Below are 22,736 nucleotides of genomic sequence, written 5' to 3'. Positions count from 1 at the left end.
AAGTCAAATAAAGTAAATACATTTGCAATCAATATATTTATTTGTATAATTGTGTAAAATGTCTGTGGAAACATTTTATTTTTGTTTCGTGCCTTTTCTTTGGTTCTGATTCTTCTTCTCGTTTAACTTTTTTGGTTTCAGTTTTGGCACAATCGTGACAGGTGGGCGGGGTTTCCATGGCGCATTCCCATTGGCTCATTTATGTTTGACGGACAGCTGAGCTCGGAGCTCCTGAAGCCGTTGTGGACGTTTTACTGGTGAAGTTTTGGCGACTGAAACACAGAAAACTTTGTCCACCATAGAACGTTGAATGTTAGAAAACCTCTGAGCACCAAAAACTTCACCAGGAAACGTCCGAGCTCAGCTGTCCGTCAAACGTAAATGAGCCGATGGGAATGCGCCCATGGAAACCCCGCCCACCTGTCACGATTGTGCCAAAACTGCACCAAAAAGTCAAACGAGAAGAAGAATCAGAACCAAAGAAAACCAATCAGACAAAACTGAGAAAGACAAAAATAAAAGAGGCAAAGACGCAAATAATTTGACTGCAATCTTATATATTTTATTTTATTTGTATTTATTTATGTATTTATTTATTTGTATTTATTTATATATTTATTTTTATTTTTTTTATTTTATTTATATCTTATTTTATTATATATATATATTTTTTTATTTGGTATTTTGATTGACATTTTTTTGCTTGATGTTTTAAAAGTGTCTTCGAACTTCATGACTCAAAATTGATTCCATACGGACATAGCAGCGGTTGAAATCCGTGATTAAACGACCCGTAGTATCCAAAGATTTTAAAGCAAAGTCTGAACGGGGCCTCGGGACGTTTCTCCGTCTCCCGATCTCCGTCCGAAATGCGCTCCACAAAAGGCATTCCGTCCACTTCAGCTCCAATGCTCTCGTCACAGCTTCGTGGTTTAAAGTCCTATTCTCAACGGACATTTCCTCAGTTCTCGTGTTCTCTCCCGTTCTCCTTTTGGCGTGAGGAAGCACAGTGGATTCCTCTCTCTCTCTCTCGGTCTCTAGTCCGTCGCCGGTCTCCCGATGCTATACCTCGATGGTTTTGAAGTAGATTTTGGCGTAGATGCTGTCGAGCTGGCTGTGCAGGGCGTGGAAGGAGGGTCTCTTGGAGGGTTCCAGGGCCCAGCAGTCCAGCATGATGCGGTAGATGTTTGGAGGACAGCGCGTGGGGCAGGAGAGACGGTACCCTGAGCTCAGCATGTCCAGGACCTCTTTGTTACTCTTACCTGGAGAGAAGAGAAAAAAAAGTTAGACGGGAATTCAAATAGTCCAAAGAGGTTCATTTGGTCTTTTGATAATAATTAAAGGTTGTATGGAGGATTTTTTTTTTGTTTTAAATTGTCAATGATAGATTATAGATGCAGTCGCCTTGTAATTATGATGACCAAAAAAAAGAGAATAAAAATTCATCAACTCTGGACGTGGTGGGGCTAAACATTTGCCAATAGATAACGACACTGCCTCGTTATCTGTGAGCTGACAGGCTGTCAATCAATCTCCCTACGTTTCTAGAGTAACTGACTTGCCTGCGCCGCCGGTACGTGGTTTACGTACGACTGTCACACAGTCCACAGACGCAAGACGCACAGACGCTGTTTACTCCACCAACGCAACAGTTCTTAGCGGCTTTTTTTGACCTATATCTTCCTCGCAGTTCGCACAAAGTTTGTTGCAATGGCGACAAGAATCCAGGAGCAGTTCGCTGCAAAAGAAAGTCAGTTTTTGAGGTCACTGAAAGAAGAAGACAAGGGGAAAAGCAGCGAAGCCAAACTAAGGTGATTCTTGAAGATTCATTCCAGCGATGGCGCGACTGAAGCAGACGAAGGGTCTAAAGACTGAACCACTGGTCCACAAATTACTCCTGGACAGGAAACTTCTGCTTATTATGAAAACGTACTTTATTTCCAAGAGCGAGACAAACGTTTTTCAGGACACGAAAGTGATATCCTATGTCTGAAAACGTAATTTTCAAGGCAAAGAAAGAGTCCGCTTGCTGCTGCGTGTTGTAGCTAGTTCATTCGCACTGAATCTCCGCGCAACCTTCTCTGCTCCCCTTTCCTGCTCCTCTCCCGCTGCCCGATCCGCTCTTCCCCCTGCTCCTCACTTCTCCGGGCACGGAATCTCCGCGCACCCCTCCCCTCTCTCCTCCCTGCTCCTCACTTCTCTGTCTTGTCTAACCAACACTGTAGTTAGTTGTTTACAAGTCATGTGCAGCACCGGCTGTAAACAAACCTGTTTCTGGCGTAAGGAGGAGGCGGGAGAAGGTGTTTCTACGTAGGAGCTGTAGGGGAGGGGGGGGGGTTTCACGCATGCGCAACATTTGAAAAAGGACAAACAGTCGCTGGATTTCTCGTTCCTTGGAAAATCCTCTATACAACCTTTAAATAATAATAATAATTGAAGTTATTAGGTTCTTTTTTCAGACCAAGACCGTTTCGACTGCTATCTAGCCTCACCGGTCATCTGATTTCTACAGGTTTTGTCGCCGTCTTCCTACCGGTGGAGGCAGGACGACAGCGCCATCTGCAGTCCCATTTCCTCAGGACAGTATCCCAGGTGTGTGAGAGTAAAAAAAAGTTGCCCGATTCATCAGCCAGTTTCATTTCGTGGAAACCGTCTGACCTCGCAGCATTAGGATTCGTTCGCTCAACTGAAGGCGGGTACTTTTTTTATTTAACCAGTCGCTTTTATTTTGTCGTGACGTATGTATTGCGCCAAATCCCGTAGGAAAAAGAACAATAACGTCTTTCTCCTTGATAAAATTCACCAAACATCCTTTTTGTTCCAGCTTTAAATCCTCGATCTCGAGAATCATTGCCAACACAGAATGTCTGTCTTCGTCTACATCCATCTCGACGCTTTGTTGCCCCCTGGCTGCAGGATCTAGAGGCTGCCCGTCTATATTTTGGGATCGACTCCAGTTCCCTTTCCTCCTCTGTTGCTATTCTTGTCAGTTATGTCTTCACTGTGTTTTTGTTAAAAGTGCTGATGTTGCAGAGCGGCTTCTTTTTTCTTTATGTACTGTTTCCCGATTTTCGTTTCGTTTCATTTTTGGTCCTTCCTGTGGATCAATCCTGCCCATCGCCTTCACCTTTCACTATTTTTCAATTCCGTTGGGCAGAGAAACAGTTTGAACAGAGGTTTGCAGTCACACACATCTGATTCCCTTTTGCATTTATGGAGTTCACAGTAGAGCTGCGCGGACTGCGGTTACACCCGTGGTGTCCGCAGCTAAACCGCGGTCGTCGGGTGGATGACGTGACGAAAAATAATACTTTTATTAAATTCAGGCGGGTGGCGGTTTAACTGCTCGAATAAAAAAATATATATATTACAGCCGATATTGTTAAGTGTTATGAGATATGTGTCTTTACTCCCTATGTGTAATGTTTATAGTGGCGTGTGGCGTGAGCGTGACGGAGTGACTGCGTGCGCGCCCCTGAGGCACGCGCTTCTTGAATGGGAACGATATGAAATGAACGATAGGAAGGCGACCAAAGCGAGTCAGGAATCAATTGTCCTGATATTTAGTGCATCACGGCAAATAAAGCCACGATTCTTGAGCAACGAACTGGCGCGTTTATTGAGCCCACGCACTCACGGTGAGGCTCCGAACAGGGAGTTAAACCCCGAGCAACGAGCGGCTTTTTGTGACGGACAATTAAGAATGTGAACATGCACGTTGAGTGAATTTTGGAATGAATGAGCTTTAAAGTTTGCATTTTTATCAAGGCTCCTTAGTTTGTTTGCTGTATGATTGTTCTAAAATCAATGGGCGGATGGCGGGCGAGTGCGGTTTTGAAACTTGGTCAAAACCTTGGGTGCAAATGGACAGCGGGCAGATGATGAGTTTTGTGTTGCGGTTGCGAATGAAAAAATAGCCCATCCGCGCATTTCTAGTTCACAAACGTCCGAAACCATTTCTCGAGTCGTTTTCCGCTGTTAGGATCCAACAACCACACAATTAACGATGTCCGAATCCCAAAACTAAAATATGACAATATCAGAACCAGAAACAAAAGTGATATGGTTCAAAAGACTTGAAAAGATCCACTTTGACAATAGACTCCTCCCACTGGGAAATAAACATGTCGGTTTGATGCTCACTTTTACGGAAAATCCTTCCCAGTATGAATTGTGCGATGACCAGAAGTCCGAAATTCTGGTAACACTTTATAATAACTACACCTTACTTAAAGGTTGTATGGAGGATTTTTATTTTTATTTTTTTATTGTCAATGAAAGTTCAAAATAGAATTGTAAAGAAGAAGCAGCCTTGTAATTATGATGACCAAAAAAAAAAAAAAAAAGAATGAAAATCCATCAACTGTGGACGTAGTGAGGCCAGATAAACATCAGCCAATAGATAACAAGGCTACCTCTTTATCTATTGGCTGTTAGGTTGTCAATCAAACTCCCTACGTTTCTAGCGTCGCTGACTTGCCGACGCGCTGGGATTGTGTGATTTATGTTCGCGGTTCGTGTTTAGCGGTTCTTGGCGTCTTTTTTTGAACTGTAGCTCTCAGTTTGCACAAATTTTGTTTTAATGGCAGACAAGAATTCACGACCGGTTCGCCGCAAAAGAAAGTCAGTTTTTGCCGTTGCTGAAAGAAGACGAGAAGGGGAAAAGGTGCGAAGCGCAACATTTAAAAAAGGACAAAGGGTCGCTGTATTTCTCTTTCCTTGGAAAATCTTCTATACAACCTTTAAACTTAATAAAGCATGAACAAAGACTTAATTAATAATGAACAAAGATTTAATTAATAATGATTCATGCTTAGTAAATGCTTAATAAAGCGTAATTAGTCTTCACTTTAGAAAAGCTCTCAAAAAGACTTAAAGGTTGTATAGAGGATTTTTTTTTAAGGGAAGAGAAATACAGCGACAGTCCTTGTGCGCGTTCAGAATTACTGTTGAAGTTTCCTGTCTAGAAGTAATTCAGCGACCGACGCGTCAGTTTTTAGACCCTTCGTCTGCTTCGGTCGCGCCACCGCTGGACGAGATCTCCAAGAATCACCTCAGTTTGGCTTTGCTCCTTTTCCTCTTCTCTTTTTCTTTCAGCGATCTCAAAAACGGACTTTCTTTTGCGGCGAACCGGTCGTGGATTCTCGTCCGCCGTCGCGACAAACTTTGTGCGAAATGCGAGGAAGCGACAGTTCGAAAAAGCCTCTAAGAACCGCTGCGTAAACCACGTAATCCCCGCGCTCCGATGAGTCAGTTATACTAGGGAGTTTGATTGACAACCTAACAGCCAATAGAAAATGAGGGAGCCTCGTTTTCTATTGGCTGATGTTTATCTGGCCTCACTACGTCCACACTTGATAGATTTTCGTTCTTTTTTTTTTTGGTCATCATAATTACAAAGCTGCTGCATCTCTGTAATGGTGTTTTAATCTTTCACTGACAGTTTGAAACTAAAAAAAAATCCTCCATACAACCTTTAACTAACACATAACAGCTGCCTGAATGAACATTGCATTCCATTATTAGTAAATCACTCTCTCATAGTTTACTAATGATTATTAAATGCTCAAATGGTTAGATCAGGGGTGTCCAAACTTTTTTCATCAAGGGCCACATATCTAAACACAGACGAAGCAGAGGGCCAATTGAGGGCTGTAGAATGATGCTCAGTACAGGGAATAATTGAGATGTGTGTGTGTTTAACACGTTAGAATGAGGCATCAGTCTTTATTCACGCTAAGATCCTTAAAACCACACACTAAATATGAAATATTAGCTTTATCAAGGTAGATTTTCAAAAAAACTTGCAGTAAAAACTCACTTTTCAATTGATGCAATGTAATTTGGGCCAATTCACCTGGAAGTCTGAGGGCCAAGAAAAACTTGTCTGAGGGCCGCATTTGGCCCCCGGGCCATAGTTTGGACATGCCTGGGTTAGATCATGAGTAATTAAGTATGAAATAATTATGAGCAACTATTTACAGCACAGGCAAATTAGTGTAAGTGCTAATTAAGGTAGTAATTAAGTAGTTACTAAGCGTGAATCATTATTAATTAAGTCTTTGTTCATTCTTAATTAAGGCTAATTAAGGTGTAGTTATTATAAAGTGTTATCGAGATTCTTGATGTGTCTGTTGCGGACACTACATGGACTCTCACATCACCAGGATACTCAAAATAAACCTGCTCATAACGGGAATACTCGAGCGCATGTAAACACACTCGCTGTTATATTTACGAAGTCCTGTTATTTTTCTTCACGGTTTAAAGCGCAGCGGTGTGACCTTAACCTGCCCCGATCCTTTTGTGCGTTAAATACCCGCAGAGTGAGTGACACGGAGCATAGCAGAGGAGGGCGCAGCTTCACACCCTCGGCTTTTGTTTCCGTAATCACCGCCACAAAGGGCTGATCCTCCAGTGCAGTAAGTATTACGAACCTGACTCAGGATTCAAACACTTACACGACAAGACAACTGTTACACAAAGGTCGGTCACTGGGTCAAAGCAGGTCAAAATATCCCCATTGAGGTTTACTTTTCTTTTTTTCACCTTGACTTAATTGTGAAACTATTTTTAAAGGTTCTATATCAGGCAAAATCGACTCTTACCTCATCAAAAACAGCAATAAAGTCATTTTTATCACGTCATTATTATTGTAATCTCATTTCTACATTCATACAGATGCAAGAAAGAAGTGTGTTGCCCAAAGACATAACGGCAGTATTGTCAGAGCCGAACCAGCAGCCATGAAGTCCTCTAGACCCCGCCCCTTCTCTTCCCTCATAATCCCCGATTCACCTTAAATACGGACGATAAAGCCGTTTTAAAGCCACCAGAGAATCAGTGCAGTGTGACGCGTTGGTGGACATGAACATTGAACCGACTTTATGTCAGATTTTAGCGGTAAAACTTTCCCAAATTTTCTCAAATTGAAATGAATGGGATCCGAGTTTAACCAGAAATGCCACCACAAGAAAGAGCGGTTCAGGAGTGTTTAAAAACAAAATAGGGATAAGGAGAATGAGGTGAATGTCCTCAAGACCTCACCTTTCCTCTGCCTCTCTCCCCCCTTTAGTCCTCCAGACCTTCCCAACTCCCCCTTTACAGTCGTCACTCGCTATATCACGGTTCACGTTTCGCGGTCTCGCCGTTTCAGGTTTTTTTTGTGCAATTTTGCTTTTTTTTTTTTTTTTTTTAACAGCGTATGAATGCGTATTGTGTATTACGGGCAGGTAGTAATTACACACGGGTGGGTCAGGACTAAACCAGGACTGAACCAGGATTAAACCAGGACTGAACCAGGATTAAACCAGGACTAAACCAGGAAACCAGGATTAAACCAGGACTGAACCCAGGATTAAACCAGGACTAAACCAGGACTAAACCAGGATTAAACCAGGACTGAACCACAACTAAACCAGGAATAAACCGGGACTAAACCAGGACTAAACCAGGACTAAACCAGGAATTAAACCAGGACTAAACCAGGACTAATCTTGGACTAATCTTGGACTAATCTTGGACTAATCTTGGACTTAAGAGAGGAAAATGCCAAGCAGTTTGTCCTCCGCAAAGCGCGATCGAGCTCTCCGTCGGTCCTTTCTCCTGCGGTCACCTCTGAGCCTGTCCCGACAGTGAGTCCTGTTTCAGTTCTGGTTCAGTCCTGGTTTAGTCCTCCTCTTCAGTCCTGGAATCAGTCCTAGGTTAGTCCTGGGTTAGTCCTGGGTTTAGTCTTGGTTCAGTCCGTGGCGTAGGCAGTGCAAAAGTTTGATATAATCTCGGTTTAACGGGCAGGTACGGTGCTGCTCTGCACGAGTGTGGGCAGGTGCCGGCAGGTGTGGGCGGGTGCGAGTCTCCAAAAATGGACCCATGCAGGACTCTGCGCTGTAGGCTCCATTACGGAATAAATTAATCTTCGGTTCATTACAAGAAGAAAACAAAACAAAAGGACGACAGCAGCAATAAGTTTTAAGAAGGATGTAAAAAGGTTTGTAAATGTCCTGTGTGAGAAAAATGTATAAAGTTTGTGCTGAGGAGTTTTACAGACTTAAAACAGATATAATAATTGTAAAATATAAAGTTGAATACTTCGCAGATTCCACCTATTGCGGGTTATTTTTAGAACGTAACCCCAACGATAAACGAGGGACCACTGTAGTCCTCCAGACCTCCCTCACCCCCCCTTTTGTCCTTCAAACCTGCCCAGATCTCGTGTCTAAACCTGCCCAGATCTCGTGTCTAAACCTGCCCAGATCTCGTGTCTAAACCTGCCCAGATCTCGTGTCTAAACCTGCCCAGATCTCGTGTCTAAACCTGCCCAGATCTCGTGTCTAAACCTGCCCAGATCTCGTGTACCTTCATACGGCGTCTTCCCTCTGGACATCATCTCGTACAGCAGGACCCCAAAGGACCAGACGTCAGACTTCACCGAAAACCTCTGGTGCAGAGCGGCTTCGGGAGCCGTCCAGCGCACCGGGATCTTAGTGCTGCGACTGGCTGTGTACACGCTGTCCTGCACGAGAGACAGAAGCAGCCAAAAAGAAAAGGTGAGAGTATTTCCTCACGTGTGACTCGCAAACACGAACCATCGCTGACCTTGATGATGCGAGCGAGTCCGAAATCAGCCACTTTACAAACCAGGTCGTCTCCCACCAGGATGTTCCGAGCGGCGAGGTCTCTGTGCACGATGCTGCGGTCCTCCAGGTACGCCATGCCCTCTGCCACCTGACTGCCCATGTAGATGAGGTGGGCCGAGGTCAGGACCTGGCCCTCCGGAGCTGCACAAGAACAAACAGAACACGAGTCTCGTTACTGGACCATTTGAACAGTATGAAAAATGAAGGAAAATAATAGGACAAAGATGGAGACTTCCTGAGTAGTTTAGAAGAGTCTTGAGCAAAGAAATATAATAAAATCTAAAACTGAACCCAAGATGTTGTTGTGTTGTTTTGAGTGGTCTCTGCTCATTGGTGCATGGGAGCAAAAATTATTTTCTTTTCCGCATTTACTTCCTCAGTCCAGACGAGCTCCTCCCACCCGTGTGTCGTCTGTAACGTGACACGGTGTGGAGCGTTTGGACCATGGATCTATAATAAAAACTGGATAAGCCCCTCCCCTCTGTCCCGGCTCGAGATCGACTAGTGGCTGCTCCAGGTACTGCAGCTCCTGGGAGCTTGGGCCCAGAAACAATTGTCCCATGGACAAAACGCATTTTGGGAATTCAAACTGGCCGTGTTTGGCTGACAGGGCATCCAGCTGTCAGATTTTGTAAGGATTATTTTTTATTTTCACACCTTAAACTTTTTAAAATGTTTAAACACTAAAAGCTCCTTAAAGTGATCTTTGTCAGACTGAGCCTCGCCGCTCTGAGCCTGTGCTCGCTCTGCTCTGAGCAGTGAGGCTCAGGTCACTTTTAGGAGCTTTGAGTGTTTTAAACATTTTTAAAGTTAATGTTGTGAAAATAGAAAAGAAACCCCACAAAATCTGAAGCCCTCAATACCCTGTCAGAACACAGGAAGTTGACTTTTTAAAAAAAGCATTTCGCTTTGTGGGCGAATTCTCTCTCAGCCCAAACTCCCAGAAATTGCAGGAAATGGAAATGGAGTGGCCACGAGTCCGTCTCAAGCCGAGTTTTTATTATAGAACTAAGGTCTTCAACTATAGAAGAGCTAGTATGAGGTCACATGATCAAATTAAAGGAACTGTAGATAAGATTTTGATTTTATATTTCATAAATATGATCTGAATTTTCCTGAACCCCAGAGACTTAAACCAGTGCCTCTCTGATTGTAGTACTTTTTAAAAATCTGTCAGAGTTCAGGTTACTGTGCAGTCAGTTTGAGTTGAAAATTTAAGTCTGTAGTCTAAGAAAGTGTGTTTTTAATCATCATTGTGGTATCAGTTTGTATTGAGTATCAAACATTTTCTTTAGCCTCCACTTTGAGAGACTGTTCATTAAAGAAAACTAAATTGTTGTAATAATGTCATATATGTCACAAATACAAATGGAGAGACAGACACCACATGAAAACAATTTTCAAAAATGCTGTAGGTCTGAACAGTAATTAATAATGTGTGTCTGGAATCAATAAAAACCTGAAAAGTGTGTGTAATTACAGACAGTACCAACAGATGGCGACAGAAGTTAATAACAGTTTGTGGTCTAATCTACTGTAATGTTGATTCTTCTATTGGTTTAATGCAAACAACAACCAAAACAAATAAATAAATAAATGTATTAATTAAACATTGCATTTATATAGCGCCTTTCAAGATACCCAACGTGCTTTACAGTTCAATCATCAAACAAATGTACGCAGGGTAGATTTTAAGAAGATAATTGAACAACAGGCTGATTTGCAGAAAAAACACAACTACACAAATGTATTTTAGAAATTATAAGCTGTTTAAAAGTTTGAGAACAGGAACAACAATTTCATACAGATTTCCAGTGCTTAAACCTGCAGAAAGGTGTCCTACTACAGTCCTGCACTAGAACTGAGTCATGACTGGCTGCAGATGCTCAGGTTAGTGAGATTCAGACCACAGAGGCATTTAATGTTTAAATCACCTGGATTTTGTGGTTGTAACAGCAGCCTAAAAGTGAGGAGATCAGTCTGCAGTTGGTAAAGTTGTAATGCACCAAATGTATAGTGGCCAGGCTGTTTATACAATCATTTGGTTTCTCAAGATGATTATCCAAACACAAAGATGTAAATACTTTCCTGTTTCTGTCCAATCAGAACCTTCCCCACCCCCCGACGCTGAGCGGAATTAAATAATAACGATTTAACGTGTTTTTTTTTTATGTAAACCTCAATTTGGAATGATTATTTCCATGTAAACTCAAAGGAGAATATTTTAATTCAGAACAATTAATCTGAATTTAAAAACATCATGTAAGTAGGTGACAGGTGCGGGGAATATAACGTGTGGAATATAAAGTGTGGTGTACTTACAGTCGAGGTAGGACTTGAGGCTGCCTTTGCTCATGAGCTCAGTCACGATGTACACAGGTTCTCCTCTGGAGCACATGGCCAGCAGCTGGATCAGTTTGGGATGGTGCAGGTTCTTCAGAGCCGTCACCTCCTTCACAAACTCGTCCTGCTTCGTGTCCTCTGGAACAGCACAGGGGAGACGGGAAACATAAGGGAGTAAACATGACATTTACAGTAGATAAAAAGTGTTACAGGTGTCACTTTGCTTGCGGGGGACATGGAGAGAGTTTTGTCTGGCAAAGTATGAAGGCTGAATTATGGTTCTGTGTCAACCCAATGCACACAGCCGCCGTCTCCTTGTTGCCATCGTTTTTTGATTTGTGGATTTGCGTCGAGACCTATGTGCCGCAAAATAATTCACTGCCGCAACACTAGGATTGTGTTTGTGTAAACAAAATGAAGCAGGAAAGCAGAGTACTGGAAATGGATGTGAAGCGTTGATAGAAAGGACCAATCACAGCTCTTATTGTCTGCGTCGCTTCCCCTTGCTGTTTGGTCGTTTTAACGTGTAATTAGAAAATTCCAGAGGTGCACGTTGGTCGACACAGACGCTCTGCAGAGGGGGGTTCAGGTCGACGCAGACGCTCTGCAGAGGGGGGTTCAGGTCGACGCAGACGCTCTGCAGAGGGGGGTTCAGGTCGACGCAGACGCTCTGCAGAGGGGGGTTCAGGTCGACGCAGACGCTCTGCAGAGGGGGGTTCAGGTCGACGCAGACGCTCTGCAGAGGGGGCTTTCAGGTCGACACAGACGCTCTGCAGAGGGGGGTTCAGGTCGACGCAGACGCTCTGCAGAGGGGGGTTCAGGTCGACGCAGACGCTCTGCAGAGGGGGGTTCAGGTCGACGCAGACGCTCTGTGCAGTGACGCAGACGATTTGACACATGACCATAAATTGGCCTTGAGACGGTGTAATCCCTCATTGGTCCAGCAGTGTAAATGCCACACTGTGGTACACAGTAGACACGTTTCACCACTGATCATCTGGACATGACTGAAACGTCTTAATCTCAAAAACAAACTCTAGACGACCACCTCTGGAAGTGTCTCTGTTTCACAATAGGCCATTAAACTTGTCTTAGCTTGTATTTATTGAATAACTGTGCTTCATTGTTAAAAGGTTCCATAAAAACATGCCCTTTGACTGTAAGTGGGGAGGGGCGCAGACCTGTAAATTCTCCTGGTGGCGCCGCCTCCTGTGCATGTCTCCATGTACACAGATACGTTTAATGACGTACTGTCAAATATTCCAGGCAAAGCAAAAACATCTTTTGAACAAAAGACAAGTTCATCTTTATCTGAAGAGTTTCACAGAAAAACAGCGAACACTCCCTTTTTCTCCACTTTTTTGTTTTTTTTGTGTGACAAATGACTAACCAAGTTGGTGCCACCTAGTGCCTCCACTCAATTTCATTTCTCTTCAGTGACTAGGTCAGGAATCAAAATACACTGGACGGTTTTGCAAGAACCCCAGAAGTTGTAAACCTCACACCGGCCAATCAGCTGTGAGCTGTGAAGTCATGACGTCAAACTCGTGGTGTTCCTTTTGTGGAACAACACAACAGTAAACAAAGTGTCGAGATGGATGTACATGAAGACAGACATTCTGTGTTGGCGACGATTCTCGAGATCGAGGATTTAAAGCCGGAACAAAGAGAATGTTTGGTGAATTTTATCAAGGGGAAAGACGTTATTCTCCTTCTTCCTACGGGATTTGGTGCATTACATACGTCACGACCAAACAGCAGCAACTGGTTAAATAAAAAAAGTGCCTGCCCACCGTCGAGAGAATGAATCCTAATGCTGCGAGGTCAGACGGTTTGTACGAAGGCTAGCAAATGTGTTGTTGTTGTTGTTTTACAGGGCAGTATCACATCTGGCTTCTCAGTCTGTATCTATCTATCCGTCTGTTTGTCTTTCTCTCTGCAACTTTTTTTCTTTTAAATATTTCTTATGAACAGCAACATGTCATCAAAGGGTGATACTGACTCCCAACACCATCGAAGAATCTGAAAACCACTGGTGCATTTGAGGTTTCCTTTTAGAGCCTGAAAACTCCACAGGTACTCTACATTTTCTTCTCAAAGTACAGCAAGAACTCTAACCACACCTGTCCGAAGTGCCCCTCCCCCAGCTTCTTCTAAACCGGGACTAAACCGGGACCAGGATCAGTTGCGTACCTTGTTTGAGAGTCTTGATGGCCACCTTCTTGTTCTGCGTGGTCCACAGAGCCTCCCACACCTGCCCGAAGTGCCCCTCCCCGAGCTTCTTGTACAGCTTAAACTCCTCCCGAGGTCGCTCCCAGGGCTCCATGTCGAACAGCTCTCTCTGAAAACACAAATAAAAACTAAAATTAATGAAAAAAACAAAACAAAAAAAACAATAAATAAATCACGGTATAATGCGAAATCCATCTTCCATGATCGAAAACGTCCCTAGAGTTCCGTTTTGTTTTCAGATCCACGTTATCGTTTAACATCTGCTGAGTCGTTTTAATAAGCCCCGCCCACTTCATTAGCCACGCCCCCTCCACGAAGCGCCGACCAATCGGGTAGCTCTCGAAATCTCGCCGATCTCTATTTATTTATCCCAAAACTTCACCTTTAACGTCTTTTTTTTTTTCCTCAGATCGCAACGAAACTGGACTTTGCTGCCCCCTGTTGGTCGTTCAGCTCGTTTTAAAGAGGAAGTGTGATTAAAAACGTGAATTAAACTAACGAATAATGTTGTTTAAAGGTAATTCCCTGTGGCGTTCTGTTCTTAAAGCAACTACGATCGGTTTAGAAAGACAAAAAACATCATGAGACGTCGTCTTTAAATGTCACGTCCAGGTGAAACTGCTCACTCAGCGTGTTTATAGTTCAAATACTGGAGCTTGATTGACTCTGTGGGAAAATGCCTGCACTATGGAATACACTGGTTTTGTTTTTTTAAATCTGAAATGTTATGGGAGAAAATATTTATAAATTGTGTATATGGTTTGTAATATTTTTTAAAATTAAATGCACATATTACACTTTTTTTTTTTTTTTTTTTTTTAAACATGCTTAAGTTGTGGTTGATACATTCCATTCCAGACAACTACTTTATTTTATTTTACTTTACATTATTTCATTTATTTATTTATTATTAATTAATTATTATTATTATTATTATTATTATTATTATTATTATTATTATTATTATTATATTTATTTATTATTAATTAATGTATTTATTTATTTATTTTTTTTAATTATAATTTTTTGTTTTTGTGTGTGTGAAATAAAAACAGCAGCACATGATTAAATCTCAGATGTTTATTGTATTGTAAAAGTGCAAATAAATGATTAAAAACCTGCTCAGTGTGAATCAGCAAACTGAGAACAAAAAGTGAAATGATTGGACATTTAAAAATAAATAATAATAAAATAAAACATTCAACATGAAATCAACCAAAATTATTATAAATTAAATAAATATTATACATGAAATTGAGCAAATTCAAACACAAAATGGTGTAGGACAGTGTAGAACTGAGGCAGGACTAAACAAGGACTAAACAAGGATTAATCCAGACTGACCTAACAAGGACTAAACCAGGACTAAACCAGGACTGAACTGGAGCTAAATCAGGCCTAAACTAAGCCTGAACAAGGACTAAACCAGGACTGAAATGGGACTAAACGAGAACTGAACTTGGGGACTGAGACAAGGACTTAACTAGGACTAAACCAGGACTAAACCAGACTTGAACAAGGACTAAAACCAAGAGTGAAGCAGGATTAAATCAGGACTGAACCAGGACTAAAGAGTAAACCAAGACCAAAACAAGACTAAACCAGGACTGAGGCAGGTCTAAACCAGGACTAAACCAGGACTGTACCAGAACTAAACCTGGACTGAACTAGGACTAAAACCAGGACTAAACCAGACCTAAAAGTTAAACCAGGACTGAACCAGGACTGACCTAACTAGGACTAAACCAGGACTAAACCATGACTAGAACTTGACTGAACCAGAACTAAACCAGGATTGAATTAGGACAAACCTAAACTAAACCAGAACTAAAACCAGGACTAAACCATGACTAGAACTTGACTGAACCAGAACTAAACCAGGACTGAAACCAGGACTGAATTAGGACGAACCTAAACTAAACCAGAACTAAAACCAGGACTGAACCAGGACTGAAGCAGACTTGAACAAGGACTAAAACCCAGAGTGAAGCAGGATTAAATCAGGACTGAACCAGGACTAAAGAGTAAACCAAGACCAAAACAAGACTAAACCAGGACTGAGGCAGGTCTAAACCAGGACTAAACCAGGACTGTACCAGAACTGAACTAGGACTAAAACCAGGACTAAACCAGACCTAAAGGTTAAACCAGGACTGAACCAGGACTGACCTAAGTAGGACTAAACCAGGACTAGAACTTGACTGAACCAGAACTAAACCAGGACTGAAACCAGGACTGAATTAGGACGAACCTAAACTAAACCAGAACTAAAACCAGGTCTAAACCAGGACTGTAATACGTACTCAGACTAACAATAAAGTGTGAATGAAACAAAACCCAACTCCAGGTCTGTTTTTGACGCAGAAACCACATTAAAACCCGACTAAAAACTGTAAAAAAAAAGCCCGTTTTCCATTTTCCGTTCTGTGTTCGTCGGCCCTTTAAAACTCTGCAGCTTTGTGTGAGTCTCTTGTTCATTGTTCAGTCCGGTCTCACTCAAGTCGTGTTGTTTTTAAATCTCTCTGATCAAAGACTGACAGATTTGGGTCGAGAAGGAAATTAAGACAAAGAAACGCTGATATGCAAACGACACGGAGCTCGGAGGATTTATACGAGAGCGGAAACGCAATTTACGAACACGAGGTTTCGGTTTACGGGTTTATTTAACGATTTAAGGTCCGACTTTACGGGAAACGGACTCTCGTGAGATTCAAGTCGTGTTATAATCTCGTTTCAGACCTGGACTTGAGTTTTGTTTCATTCACAAATGAGTTTGTTTGAGTAAACCTGAGTTATCGGGCTGTACACGTCTGCAAAGATCAAAATGCTCCGATCCACCTTGTGATGTCATCAAGTGGTAGTTTAGCTGAAACTCTTGTGCCTTTAAACGGGACTAAAACAGGACTAGACCAGGACTGGAGTGGGACTAAACCGTGACTAGATTAGGACTAAACCAGAAATAAACCAGGATTGAACCAGAACTAAACCAGGACTAAACTAGGACTAAACCAAGACTAAACTAGACCTGAAATAGGACTAAACTAGGGTTGAACTGGGACTAAAGCAGGACTAAAGACTAAACCAGGACTAAACCAAGACTAAACGAGGACTAATCCAGGCAGATTTAACCAGGACTAAACCAGGCCTAGATCTGAACAAGGACTAAACCAGAACTAAACTGTGACTAGACTAGGACTAAACCAGAACTGAACCAGGTCTGAACTAGAACTAAACCAGTTCTGAACAAGGGCTGAACCAGAACTAAAGCAGGACTAAAGACTAAACCAGGACTAAACAAGGCCTGAACCATGACTAGACCAAGACTGGACCAGAACTAAACCAGGACTAACCTGGGACTAAACTAGGACTAAACTACACCTGAAATAGGACTAAACTAGGGTTGAACTGGGACTAAACCAGGACAAAACCAAGACTAAACAAGGCCTAATCCAGTCTGGATTTAACCAGGACTAAACTAGGCCTAGATCTGAATAAGGACTAAACCACGACTAAACAGGGACTAAAATAGATCCGAACAAGGACTAAAACAGGACTAAAGACTAAACCAGAACTCAACCAGAACTAAACTAGGACTGAACCAGAACTAAACCAGGACTGAACCAGAACAAAATCAGGACTGAACCAGGACTGAACAAGAACTAAAGACTAAATCAGGAAAAAAAGACTATACCTGGACTGAATTGGGACTAAACCAGGACTGAACCAGGACTAAAGCAGGACTAATCTGGCACTAAACCAGGACTAAACTAGACCCGAACAAGGACTAAACCAGGACTAAACCTAAAAACAGAAAACAGACTAGGACTAAGGACTAGGACAGGACAGAAAAAAAAAATAACTGAACCAGGAGTAAACCAGGGCTGAACTGGGTTTGAACCAGGACTAAAACAGACCTGAACAAGGACTAAAACGTGGTCTTACTTGAGTGAAATATCTGGTTTCTCTTCTTCACATTAAACTCTTGATCAGCTGAAGGCGTCAGAATGAACATTTGCTGTGAACATTTGCTGACAGAATAATCTCCGTTTGGACACAAAATGTAATGATCGTATTTTATGCTCGAGCACGTTTGGAAATGTTTGGAAATGTTTGTAATGAATGCCGGAGTGCGCCGCTGTGGCTCCTCCTCTGCCTCACCGACTCTTCTGGAAAAACACAAAACGCAACAAGAAACGTTAAATTTCATCCGAATGTACAAAAACAAGACGCAGAGGAAGAGAAGAAGAAGAGAGGAGAGGAACAGAGGAGGAGGAGGAGGAGAGGAACAGAATATATGCATTTCTGTGGGTGTGATTGACAGGCAGATTAGCCAATCAGAGAAAAGCATCGTTCATTCACATCAAAACAAACATCTAACAAAAGAAGCCCCTAAAAGAAAGTTAAAAAAATAAAAAAAAGTTACAACCCAACTCATGACAAAAAGGAAAAACACTGCACCAGAAGAACCAAAACAAGATTTGCGCTTGTGTCCAAAAAGTGAGATGACTTGGTCCAGACTTGTACTTGACTTTATGTGGAGATGGTAAATTTATCTGGCCTGGCAGTTTAATAACTGAGCCGGAACTTTGCGGAACTTTGTGCCGTAAACTCTGTGGGCGCCGTAAACTCTGTGGCCGTAAACTCTGTGGGCGCCGTAAACTCTGTGGTAAACTCTGTGCGCCGTAAACTCTGTGGGCGCGTAAACTCTGTCCGTAAACTCTGTCCGTAAACTCTGCCGTAAACTCTGTCCGTAAACTCTGTCCGTAAACTCTGTCCGTAAACTCTGTCCGTAAACTCTGTCCGTAAACTCGTGTAAACTCTGTCCGTAAACTCTGTGTAAACTCTGTAAACTCTGTAAACTCTGTGGGCGCCGTAAACTCTGTCCGTAAACTCTGTGGGCGCCGTAAACTCTGTCCGTAAACTCTGTGGGCGCCGTAAACTCCGTAAACTCTGTGGGCGCGTAAACTCTGTCCGTAAACTCTGTCCGTAAACTCTGTGGGCGCCGTAAACTCTGTGGGCGCCGTAAACTCTGTGGGCGCCGTAAACTCTGTGGGCGCCGTAAACTCTGTCCGTGCCGTGCCGTAAACTCTGTCCGTAAACGCCCGTAAACCCCGTGCGCCGTAAACTCCGTGCGCCGTAAACCCCGTGCGTGCCGTAAACCCCGTGCGCGCCGTAAACCCCGTGCGCGCCGTAAACCCCGTGCGCGCCGTAAATCCCGTGCGCGCCGTAAACCCGTGCGCCGCAAACTCCGTGCGCCGTAAACCCCGTGCGTGCCGTAAACCCCGTGCGTGCCGTAAACCCCGTGCGTGCCGTAAACCCCGTGCGCGCCGTAAACCCCGTGCGCCGTAAACCCCGTGCGCGCCGTAAACCCCGTGCGCCGTAAACCCCGTGCGCGCCGCAAACCCCGTGCGCGCCGCAAACCCCGTGCGCCCGTAAACCCCGTGTGCCGTAAACTCTGTGCCAAATGATGAGAACATTACCTCAGACTCACACTCAACATACTTTACATCACATTTACAAACAACGGGCCGCTCTGCATCCATCACGGCTCTCGGGGAAATTATAACACTTCCAACTCTGTCCAGATCACAGGTATAATACTCCCTACAACGGGCGCATAGCCAGACTGGAATAGAGCTGTCAGAATACGAGCATTTCAAACTGTTTTACGATCGATGTTTTAATGTTGTTTCTCGTCACAAACACCTGGAGATAAATCCTACATATTTAGGTTGAGTTCTTTTCTCAAATGGAAAACACACTAACCCTCTGGACACACACAGTCTGGTACGGGATGTGCTCCACTGTGTTTTTACACTCCATACACCTTCACTAGAATCATTTATATGGTCACATGGTAAATGGTCACATTTTTCTATAGCGCTTTTCCACCTTCAAGGCTCTCAAAGCGCTTTACAACAAGGAACCACTCACCCATTCACACACCAGTGCACACAGACACTGGGGGCAAGGTGGGTTAAGTGTCTTGCCCAAGGACACAACGACAGCATTCATCTGTGGGAGCTGGAATCGCACCAGCCAACCTGTGATGTTTATGTCAAAATTGTGGAATTTGAACCGCCAACCTTCAGATCAGTGGACAAACGCTCTGAGCTACTGCCGCCCATTTCAGTCCTGAAACTGCGAACCTCTACTGAAAGTAAAAGAAGCTGTTAACTTGAAAACTACCTCTTCATCAGTGTTGGGAGTAACGCGTTATAAAAGTAACGAATTACAGTAATGCATTACTTTTTGCTGTAACGCAGTAATGTTCGGCATTACAGGGGAAAAAATAGTAATATTTTACTCGGTACAAATGTGAGTAACGCGCGTTACAATGTTGTTGTTTTTTAACCTGGATTGAAGTGGTGTTTTTTTCTTCATACAAATTCGCTAAAATCACCTCGATATCAGCAGCGGTGAAACGCCGGAGATGCGCCCTCATAGACCTTCAGGTAACCGCGGGCGAAAGGACTGACAAAGAACTCCACACTGTTTAGACCTGGTTTAGTCCTGGTTCAGTCCATATACAGTGCAAAAGTTATTTTGGTGAGAGTAACTTAAAGTAATGCAATAGTAATGTAATGCCTTACATTTTAAATGCAGTAATACTGTAATGTAACGAATTACTTTGAAATGACAGTAATAGGTAATAAATAACGCATTACAGTTTCAAAGTAACTTGCCCAACAGTGCTCTTCATGACATCACAAGGTGGACTAGAGCGTCATCTGAGGTGAGAGAAATTATTATTTGTAAATGACGATGGCCAATGAGCTCCTTCATTTCACATCACATCCCCGAATCCTGAATCAGGTCCCGAAAATGACACTCAAACAGAGAACTGAGTAGTTATTTTCTGATACGTTAAAAACTGTTCATAAACAGGTTGTGTCGGTTTCTAAGTGTCTGCGACGTCTAAAACCGCGTGGCATCAAATTGCGCCTCCTGTGGCCAATGCGACGCACTGATTACGCTCTGTTCACAAGGAGAACATTCACCTGGGTCACCTCCTACGTCATAAACAGGAAAGAGAGTCTGACTGAAAAAACCCTAGAGACGTCTCGCAATCGACCTGCACAAATCTATCTGTGCTAATACCCACATCATGAAATCGATTTTTAATTTTAATGGTAGAATCAGTCTTAACAAGTTACTTCTGTTTTATTCATGGACATAGCGTTAGTTTTGTTCAGTAGTTCACTAACACTAGTCGTTGTTCACCTTTAAGTTTTCGTCTTTCTTACCTTGATAACTGTGGATAAATTCTTCATGGATACATCAGGATTTGGTGATGGAGCAGATTTATGTAGCTGCTGGAGAATACGCCAAACACTTCCACACACATTTTGACACAGAAAACCATAAACTGGCAGTTTTGCAAACCTAAAGCGTGAATCTTTTTGTGAAAAAGGTCTATTTGGAAACGGCGGCTCATAAGTCAGTTATGTCCATTTATACATTTAGTCTACGGTTTGGATGGAGATTTTTCACTCTTTATGGTCCAATTTCAGACTCTTCTGGATTCAGACAGAATGTAGAAGTGACTGTTTGGTGAGGAGAAAATTCAGTTTGTCGACTGGACAAAAGTTAGTTTGGTTGAAGATGGTTTCGCAGCTCATCCAAGCTGCTTCTTCAGTTCTGATGAGCTGCGAAACGTCTTCAACCAAACTAACTTTTGTCCAGTCGACAAACTGAATTTTCTCCTCGTCGTGGATTCTACCTGGACGACTGAGGGATTCTTCTCACATCTCAAGTGACTGTTTGGTCAGGCCCCCCCTGCCTGTACCCCCCCCCCCCCTCCCCCCCTCACCTGCTGGGCACAGGGCTCCTGCAGCAGCACCCCCAGACTCCGCGGGTTCTTCTGGTAATACGAGATGAGCTCCCCCAGTGTGGCGAAGGAGATCTTCTCTGACACCAGGTACGCCCCGATCACCGAGCGCTGGATCCGGAAGTGGAACACCTTCCCCTCACTGCGAACTAAACAAGAAGAAGAAAGAAGCATCAATCTAAGGCTACGTTCAGACTGCAGGGCTTAACGCTCAATTCAGATTTCTTTGTGAAATCCGATGTTTTTGCGAGGTCGTTCACATTTCCAATTAAATGTGACTTGTGTGACTCCAGTGTGAACATTAAACGGCCCGAAAGTGTCCCACATGTGACACTGGAGACACGACGACGTCAACCGCAGCGAGCGTCTCTGTGTTTACAGAAGTTGTCCAAACATGGACGCGAGCATTGAGCACCTGGAGATTTTAAAGTTCCTCTCGTACCGGAGCCAGAACATGAACAACTTACTTGTTTTCAGGAGGAGATTGAGAAGGAGAAGGACGAGGTTTTTGGCCGTGGTGTTTTGTCTTGTTTGCTTGTTTGCTTGTCTTGTTTGTCTTGTTATGTGAGAGACATAAATTGGAGAGAAGAGTGCGGAATGAAAACCTTTCAGTTATTTGCACAGTTAAACAGAAATGTTTAGAGTCTGGATTTAAACAGCGTCACAGAAGAGTCTGTCTCACATGTTCAGACTGTTCCAGGTTTTAGCTGCATGAACCTGAAACTCTGACTCCCCTTGTTTAGTCGTGACTCTGGGCACCAGCAGGAGTTGGTCCCTGAGCTCCTCAGAGTGTGAGATGTTCATATGACACTAACATGTCACAGATGGACTTTGGTGCTCGGTCCATGGAGACACTTGTACAAGCAGAGCTGCTTTAAAGTCTCTGAGCCACAGGAGCCAGTGCAGAGACCTGAGCACAGGACTTATGTGCTCGTACTTCCTAGTTTGAGTCAGGACCCGAGCTGCAGCGTTCTGGATGTTCTGGATGTTCTGGATGTTCAGCGTCTCACAGCTCGTTTGGAGAGACCAGTGATCAGACTAAACTGGTCTCAGTCACCCGACAGTCTACACGGGTGCACCTCTGGGCCTGTTCCGATACTCCTGGTTCAGTCCATATGCGGCGCAAAAGTCCAGTATCGCAGTTTAAGTCATGGAAACGGGAAATGGTCGTTATCCGTTTTTAACATTATTCATTTAAACACAAAATCACAAACTGAAAAAACAAATTGTTATCAGTTTTATTTTATTTTTTATTTCAAATAGTTTAGTTTTCTTATTTTTGGTTTTATACGGAAAAACAAATCAACAAATGATCCACAGATTCTCATCGTTGTTTCCTTTAAGTTTTGGTCTTTCTTCTCTTGATAGTTGTGGATAAATTCTTCATGTTAGAATGTTTATCCTTTGTGGACCTTGTTGGTTGAAGATTTGGTGATGGGGCAGATTTACACATTTACACACCCAAAACTACAGCGAGGCACTTCCGGTCGTTGTGAAAACTGTATACAGTCTTAAATAGATCTTCTCTAGGATAACTTTAGACGACGTAGCTTTACACACTGCACCACAAAACAAAAACAGTGTGGGTTAAAGGTTGTATAGAGGATTTTCCAAGGAACGAGAAATCCAGCGACTGTTTGTCCTTTTTCAAATGTTGCGCATGCGTGAAACCACCCCCCCTCCCCCACAGCTCC

The 22,736-nt window shown here is 43.1% G+C and overlaps 1 protein-coding gene across 1 annotated transcript in view; it reads right to left on the bottom strand.

Moving 5' to 3' along the window:
* Window positions 1-211: 211 nt before the first annotated feature.
* The window catches only part of srms (src-related kinase lacking C-terminal regulatory tyrosine and N-terminal myristylation sites), a 73,254-nt gene continuing 50,729 nt past the window's right edge, over window positions 212-22,736 (bottom strand). Inside the window, exons 3-8 of the mRNA XM_055165661.1 lie at window positions 21,025-21,191; window positions 13,173-13,320; window positions 10,959-11,117; window positions 8,596-8,777; window positions 8,356-8,512; window positions 212-1,262 (exon numbers count right to left, since the gene is read on the bottom strand). Coding sequence (XP_055021636.1) covers window positions 1,063-1,262; window positions 8,356-8,512; window positions 8,596-8,777; window positions 10,959-11,117; window positions 13,173-13,320; window positions 21,025-21,191 — 1,013 coding nt within the window. The 3' untranslated portion in view covers window positions 212-1,062. The remainder of the gene's footprint in view (window positions 1,263-8,355; window positions 8,513-8,595; window positions 8,778-10,958; window positions 11,118-13,172; window positions 13,321-21,024; window positions 21,192-22,736) is intronic.

This window comes from Boleophthalmus pectinirostris, unplaced genomic scaffold (genome assembly GCF_026225935.1).
Source record: "Boleophthalmus pectinirostris isolate CB_2022bp ecotype Guang Dong unplaced genomic scaffold, ASM2622593v1 HiC_scaffold_8, whole genome shotgun sequence".
In the NCBI taxonomy this organism is placed as follows: domain Eukaryota; kingdom Metazoa; phylum Chordata; class Actinopteri; order Gobiiformes; family Gobiidae; genus Boleophthalmus; species Boleophthalmus pectinirostris.
This window is presented reverse-complemented; position numbering and strand designations above follow the sequence as displayed.